Source organism: Primulina eburnea, chromosome 3, assembly GCF_022965805.1.
Source record: "Primulina eburnea isolate SZY01 chromosome 3, ASM2296580v1, whole genome shotgun sequence".
Taxonomy (NCBI): domain Eukaryota; kingdom Viridiplantae; phylum Streptophyta; class Magnoliopsida; order Lamiales; family Gesneriaceae; genus Primulina; species Primulina eburnea.
The window spans coordinates 21,333,151-21,341,336 of record NC_133103.1 but is presented as its reverse complement, the minus strand read 5'-3'; the positions used below and the strand labels follow the sequence as shown (position 1 = coordinate 21,341,336).

At 38.7% G+C, this 8,186-nt stretch overlaps 1 protein-coding gene across 1 annotated transcript; it reads left to right on the top strand.

The window, feature by feature from the left end:
• Positions 1-248: 248 nt before the first annotated feature.
• LOC140827285 (geranylgeranyl pyrophosphate synthase, chloroplastic-like) lies at positions 249-1,941 on the top strand. The gene is made up of 2 exons (XM_073189936.1): positions 249-1,023; positions 1,236-1,941. The coding sequence occupies exons 1-2, from the start codon at positions 474-476 to the stop codon at positions 1,784-1,786; spliced, it is 1,101 nt and encodes a 366-aa protein (XP_073046037.1). The 5' UTR covers positions 249-473; the 3' UTR covers positions 1,787-1,941.
• Positions 1,942-8,186: the final 6,245 nt, after the last annotated feature.

The following is an 8,186-nucleotide window of genomic DNA, read 5'->3' as shown; positions in this document are numbered from 1 at the left end:
AATTCATGAAAAAATATTACTTTTTATGCTAAGAGTATTATTTTTTATTGTGAATATCGGTAATGTTGACTCGTCTCACATAAAAAGATTTGTGAGATCGTCTCACAAAAGACATGCTCATAACTAAATAACTTTTCGACGAGAATATTTAAATAATTTAGTTGACATGATTTAGTGGAGCCGACGCACATATTCGACCTAAACACAAATTAGAGTCCAGGCAATCCTCCATTTATGATTTTGTTTTGTGTGGAAGCTTGTCATCATGCCATTTTATCTGCAGTATCCACTCTCATCCAAAACCCTATCTCTTCTCACCTAGAGCATCTGTTTCCCCAATGTTGCCTTATTACCCTTTTCGTATTTGTCCTATTTAGAGCCGTTCGTATAAAATTCACCTACACTTGCACGAAAAACGCACTAAATTCTTAAATCCCAGAAGAAAAAACTTTGATTTTGAAATCAAGAAAAAGATGAGATCTTTAAATCTTGTGGATCCATTGGTTCAATCTGGCTCGATTTTGAAGAGACCATTGCCGTGTAGATCCTTAATTGGACTCGTTTACAATCCCAGAATCGTTTGCAAGCCCGATTTTTCCAAATCGAGGGAGGCCATTTCTTCTTTGAGCGTGTCCGCTATTGTTACGGAACAGGAAGCAAAAGTCTGGACCTTGGAAGAGGAATCCCCTTTCGATTTCAAAGCTTACGTTTTAGAAAAGGCCAATTTTGTGAACAAAGCTTTAGACGAGGCGGTCTCGGTGAAGAATCCGGTGGTGATTCACGATTCGATGAGGTACTCTTTGTTGGCTGGTGGAAAAAGGGTCCGCCCTATGTTGTGCATTGCCGCCTGTCAGGTTGTCGGCGGCCAGCAGTCCGCCGCTGTGCCCGCTGCCTGCGCGGTGGAGATGATTCACACTATGACCCTTATTCATGATGATTTGCCGTGTATGGACAATGACGACCTCCGCCGTGGAAAGCCCACTAATCACAAAGTGTTCGGCGAGGATGTGGCCGTTTTGGCCGGTAAGATTTGGAAGGCTGTTTTTGGATTTATTATTAGTTGAATTAAATTTCTTGGTAACACACACACACACACACACACACACATATATAAATCGATGTAATTTCTCTTCATACCAATCTAATTTCTTTTTGTTTGAACTGGGTTTCATTACTCCGTTCTTAATTGAATTTTTAGTTAATCTAAAGTCTTGATATTACATTCTCATTTGCAGGCGATTCGTTGCTGGCCTTTGCATTTGAATTTCTGGCGACTGGCACTATCGGAGTGGCCCCGGACAGGGTTTTGGCGGTTATTGGGGAATTAGCGAAGTCAATTGGGACGGAGGGGCTGGTGGCAGGGCAGGTGGTGGATCTGAGCTGCACGGGGAACACAAGTGTAGGATTGGATACTTTAGAGTTCATACACTTGCATAAAACTGCTGCATTACTCGAGGCTTCTGTGGTTTTGGGAGCAATTTTGGGCGGAGGGAATGACGTTGAAGTTGAGAAATTAAGGATATTTGCTAGGAAAATAGGGCTGCTGTTTCAGGTGGTGGATGATATATTAGATGTTACAAAATCATCAGCTGAGCTGGGGAAAACTGCTGGTAAAGATTTGGCCACGGATAAAACGACGTATCCGAAGTTACTTGGATTGGAAAAGGCTAGGGAGTTTGCTCTGAAGTTGAATGAGGAGGCTAAGGAGCAGCTGGTTGGTTTTGATCCCTGTAAGGCAGCACCGCTGGTTGCGTTGGCTGATTACATTGCTTATAGGCAGAACTAGAATTGGGGATTTGGGGTTTGTTGTAACAAGTTCTTGGATGTTTTATGATATAAATGATATGGTGGTATAGATGATATGGTTGTATAGAGGGGAATCGTAGTGCGTAAGTTTAGGAAGTATGGAATGTTACATGATTATGAATACTTATTGAAACATCCACCACTTTTTAACTTAAGAATCCTACTAATTTTTTTTATAAGCGTCGAAACTTGCATACTAAAATAATTCAACACTGTCAAAATCCAAAAATTGATTTAACATTTAAAAATCTCAGGGGCATAAAAATTCTTAAGTCGTAAATTAACAAAAATCTTACTTTAATCTTTAACATGATCAAAACTAAATTTCAAAATAAAGCAAAAATATCTCTAAATAACTCATTATAAAAATCTTTATTTCAAAACTTCAACTATCAAGCTAATACGGAAATAAGTGTCCCACGGGAGTGTATTGTCGGACTCGATCACTCCAGCGTCAGCGTCTCCCTCAACACCATCCTCACCTGCAACCATCCAAACCTAGTGAGTCTAATGACTCAACACGTTGTAACCATGATTAACAAATAATACATATACAAACACATATACGAAAATCATATTTTTATTGAAAATAAGCTTGTAATCAATAAATCATTTAATCGTAAAGCTTTCCATCATCATATATCATTTTTGGGTGAAATTTGGTTTTTGAAAGTGATTAGCTGTAATCTTATCATGTGGTCGATTGGTCAGTCTTAGCTCACCATTATCGTTAGGTTTCCTCTAGGGTCTTCTCCCATAAAAATGCCGCCTCTGGGGATTCTCTCTCATGATATTTCGAATCATATCATATAACATTTGTCACAGTCAATTCACATCCTTCAACATATTTTTCTTTCCTTTTTATTCATAAAATATCGTGTCATTTCCAAATTCGTAAAATAGCATGTTAACAGGAAAAATCGTACAGCTTTAAAATTCATCATAAAATTTCATATCTTCATCATAAATGTTTTAAAATATCATTTAGCATGTATTATGATTCTTTGAGACACTGCAAGACATTTCGTACTAACTAGAACGCAAAATGACCATTTTACCCCTGGACTCTAAAATTCTCGATTTTGACGTTTTCTTACACTTATCAACTCGAGCCTATCTCAAATCATCATATAAGCTTAAATTTATTTTTAATATTTTTCTTAGACGTAAACCCGAGCCTTTCGATTTATTTCCCTAATTACTAAACAGTTAAGCGTTTTAATCTCGAATTAATTCAAAATTTAATATTTTCTTCCCAAACTTTAAACATAAACTTTTCATACTTAAACTACCCCCGTGAGCCATGAACCACACGCTGTGAACCATGGTTCGAGCCACTTTCCTTGCCTAGGCTATAACCGAACCCCGGCCAATAAACCGATCCCTTATTTTCCCCAAATACTGAACCGCCCTCGAGCCACCTAGGACCAGACCTAACCCTGACCCTCCTGCTATCGTCTTGTGCCTTATTCTTCGAAAAATAATCCCTTATTCTTCGAGAATAACCCCTTGATCGCGCCTCCTTCCTTGTGGTCCAAGAGTCCAGCCATGCTAGGACTCCTTCAAGCCCTCACACGCAGCCAGCACAAGAATGTGACCAAGCCTGGTAGAGACTCTCCCTCATGGCCGAGCCCTTGAGTCCCAAGGAAAACCCCTAAAACCCTAGGTTCTACTCTTCACCATGAACGACTCCTTTAGCTCTTGTCCAGCTATCGTCTTGTGCCTAAACGACACTCTTTCCATCCCTTAAACATCCTATGTTGGTAGCATACCCGTTGGAAATCATAATGCGATCATATAAGCATAAAATCATCAAAACTTTGGAATTATCATCAAAACATTAAGCGATTTGTAAAATAAATTAGGCACTTCAATCATTGGTAAATTAGGCCCAAATATCTATTTATTGTAAAATAAAAGTTTGCAATTTTTTTTAAAAATAATTTTTTGGGCCTTTTAAATTCTTTCGTTTGACCAAAATCGGCTTCCTGGATAAAATCGATCTCGTCTCATAAAATAATTTGGGCTCAAGAATTTTTAAAATTTTTTAATCATATTTAATCAAATTATTAAGCCTAAAAAATATTTAGCGAAAAATATTTTATCCTGATGGTCCTCGATCTCCTTTCCCCAGCCTATTATCAGGTATTCAGATAAGATCTTCAGTTTTCATGAAGTCATGCAATTAGACCTTAAATTATATAATACGTATCATTTAAGCATTTAAAATCAATTAAATATAGCAACTAAGTAATTTAAATCATTTGCATGCATGCAGTTTACGTGGACTGATTTTTGGATATTAGAATTCCTCATCCCCTTAAATAAAATTTTGTCCTCGAAATTAAGGTTCACCGAATAATTTCGAGTAACGACTCCTCATATCTGACTCGGTCTCCCAAGTAAATTCTTCCTCCCAGTGATTTTGCCATTTTACCTTGGCCATCTTTATCACCTTGTTCCGCCGCCTACTCTCTTGTCTACCAGAGATTCGAGTAGGCCTCTCTTCATAGGACAGGTTTGGCGTAAGTTGCAGTGGCTCAAAGTTCAGTACATGGGAAGGGTTTGACATGTACTTGCGGAGCATTGATATACGTGGAAGACATCGTGGACTCCTGCGAGATTGAGTGGCAACGCCACTCGATATGCTAATGCTCTAACTCTTTTGAGTATCTCGAATGGTCCGATGAACCTCGGACTAAGTTTTTCTTTCTTGCCAAATCTCATAACATTTTTTATAGGTGCTATATTTACAAATACGGGATCATCGACTCCAAACTTGAGATCTCTTCTTCTTTTGTCTGCATAGATCTTCTGTCAACTCTAAGAAGTTTTCATTCTGTCTCGGATCTTGGCGACTATTTTTGCGGTGTGCGGAACTATCTCGGGTCCCATCGTAGCTCTTTCCCCTACCTCGTCCCAATGGACAGGTGATCTACATTTTCTTGCGTAGAGTGCCTCATAAAGAGCCATTCCTATAGATGACGGATAACTGTTATTTAAGTGAACTCCACTAGATGTAGGTTGGGTTCCCAACTCCCTCCGAAATCGATCACTCAGGCTCGGAGTAGATCCTATAAAATTTGTAGGACTTTCTTAGACTGACCGTTTTTCTAAGGATGAAATGTGGTGCTGAATAGTAGTTTGCTTCCCAAGGCAGCATGTAAACTCTTCCAAAATGATGAAGTGAATTGCGCGTCTCTGGCTAAAATCATAGAGACGAGAATTCTATGCAGTCTGACTATTTCTCGAATATATAGCTCCACACACTGTGTTATTATAAAATTTGTCTTTACTGGTAGGAAATGTGCCGACTTAGTAAGACGGTCCACTATCACCCAAATGGTGTTGAATCCTTTCACCGTCTTTGTAATCCTACCACGAAATCCATAGTAATGTTCTCCCAATTCACTCGGGAATGGGAAGTGGTCGGAGCATTCCCGCTGATCTTTGATGCTCTGCCTTTACTTGTTGACACATCAAGCATTCAGATACGAAGCGCATAATATCTCATTTCATTCCCGGCCACCAATATAAAAGTTGCAAGTCCTTGTACATTTTGTACTTCTGAAATGAATAGAATAAGGGGTACTGTGGGCTTCAATCATAATGTCAACTCTTAAGTGAATCTTCAGTAGGAACCCATAGTCGACCTCGATATTTGACAATACCATCGTCGACTGAATATAACATGCTACCTTTTGATTCATCTTGTTGTCTTTATTTCTGCAGTTGCTCATCATTAGACTATCCGGCTCGAATTCTATCTTGTACAGTAGGCTATACCGTCAAAGTAGCGAGATTAGAGGCATTTCCCCTAGCATAAACTTCAAGATCAAACCTTTGAATTTCAGTTTGTTGAGTCTGCACTGAAAAATGGGCCAAGATTGACCATTTTCTACTCAAAGCGTCCGCCACTACATTAAATTTGCTGGGATGATAGCTAAGGTCGCAATCGTAGTCCTTTACAAGTTCTAGCCATCTGCTTTGTTTCATGTTCAGCTCTTTTTGGGTGAAGAAATACTTGAGGATTTTGTGGTCAGTAAAGATCTTGCGTTTCTCACCATATAAGTAGTGTCTTCAAATTTTTAGAGCAAATACGACTACTACAAGCTCAAGGTCATGCATCGGATAATTTTTCTCGTGGGTTTTGAACTGTCTATACGCATATGCTATGACTCGATCGTGTTGCATGAGAACTGCGCCTAATCCTAGTTTCAGAGCATTGATAAATAACGCATAATCCCTTTGCTTTGTCGGCGTAGCTAGAATTGGCGCGGTAGTGACTGATTGCTTCAACTAATCAAAGCTATTTTGACACTCTAGTTCCCATACAAATTTCACACTATCTTCGTCAAAGATGTCAAGGGTACTGCAATGGTTGAAAAATCCTTGATGAACTTGCAATAGTAGCCAGGTAAACTCAAGAAACTGCGGATTTCTGTTACACTTTTAGGCACTGGCCACTCTTTAACTGACTCAACCTTAGATGGGTTGACTTCATTCCTTCTCTCGAAACGATGTGGCCTAAGAATGCCACCATCTCTAGCCAAAACTCGCACTTACTGAACTTTGCATATAATTTCCAATCTCGTAAAACTTGCAAGGTCGTCTTCAAGTGCTGATCTTGTTTCTCTCAGCTCTTGGAATAGATCAAAATATCATTGATGAAGACAATAATAAACCGATCGAGGTACGGCTGAAATACGCGATTAATGAGATCCATGAAGATCGCCGGAGCATTAGTCAGTCCAAAAGTCATCACTAAAAACTCATAATGCCCATAACACGTTTTGAAAGTCGTCTTATGCACATCTGCCTCTTAAACTCTAAGTTGGTGATATCCAGACCGAAGATCTATCTTTGAAAATATCGAAGCTCCTTGTAGTTGATCAAAAAAATCATCGATTTGGGGTAATTGATACTTATTCTTCACTGTCACCATATTCAGCTCCCTATAATCGATACACAGTCTCATATTCCCATAATTTTTCTTCACAAACAGCACTGACGCGCCCCATGCAGAGAAACTAGGGTGAATAAATCTCTTGTCTAGAAGATCTTGAATTTGATCTTTTAATTCTTTCATCTCAGCAAGTTCTAGGGGATACGGTGCCTTAGAGATCGGCACAGTAACATTCACCACTCAATAGCAAATTTCACCTCTCTCTTGAGTGGGATGCCAGAAACATCTTTAGGGAACACATCCGGAAAATCTTTGACAACCTCCACATATTCAATTGATCGACTGTCTGTGTCGGGTCTGGATATAATACTAACAAAAAAACCTTGACAGCCTCTCCGGATAAGCTTCTTCGCACAAATGCATGAAATAATGTGCGGCATTTGATTGTTCTGCGCCGCCTCAAAGATGAATGCTTTCCCGTTGGATGGTCTATTAGATATTGACCTCCGCTGAAAATCAATAGTAGCTCCATTCAGTGTGAGCCAATCCATGCCCAAAATAATGTCGAACTTGGGCATTGGCAATACAATAAGGTCTACTCGAACAACATTACTCTGCAATTTGAGCTCCACGTCCTTAATCATGCTTCTAAAGACTATATGTTCGCCCAAAGGCACTGTAGCTCTGAATCCCGACTGTACATCCTCCGGTAAATTTTCCAATCGTTTCATGAAGATTTCATATATGAAAAAATGCGTAACTCCAGAATCTACCAAAGCGTAAGTAGCTACGCCCGCTAAAAAAATTCTGCATGTGATAATATTTGCATTATACTCAACAAGGCAATAAAATTCAGAAATTCAGATCATCTAGGCCTTTCTATTTTCCCATATTATCATTTCAACCCTTTGAATTTCCGAAAATTTCCAAATGCTCCTTTAAATTTTTCGATAAATCTGCAATTTAGCCCAAATGTTCTAGAATTCTCCAAATTCAGCCCATGTTACGATCGTTGGGCTCCCTCTGAGGCTTTCTCCCGTAAACGGGCTCTCTCTGGGGCTTTCTCTCTCACGATATTCTCAATCATATCATATCATATTTGTCATAGTCAATCACATCTTTCAAAATATTTTTCTTTCCTTTTTATTCATAAAATATCATGTCCTTTCGAAATTAGTTAAATAGCATGTTAACAGGAAAAATCGTACAACTTTAGCATTCATCATAAAATTCCATATTTTCATAATAAATTTAAATATCATTTAGCATGTATGATGATTCTTTGGAACACTGCCAGACCTTTCGTACTAATCGGTTTTACCCCTGGACTCCAAAATTCCCGATTCTGATGTTTTCTTACTATTATCAACTCGGGCCTATCCCAAATCATCATATAAGCTTAAAATTGACTTCTAATATTTTCTTAGACGTAAACCCGAGCCTTTCGATTTATTTCCTTAATTACTAAACCGTG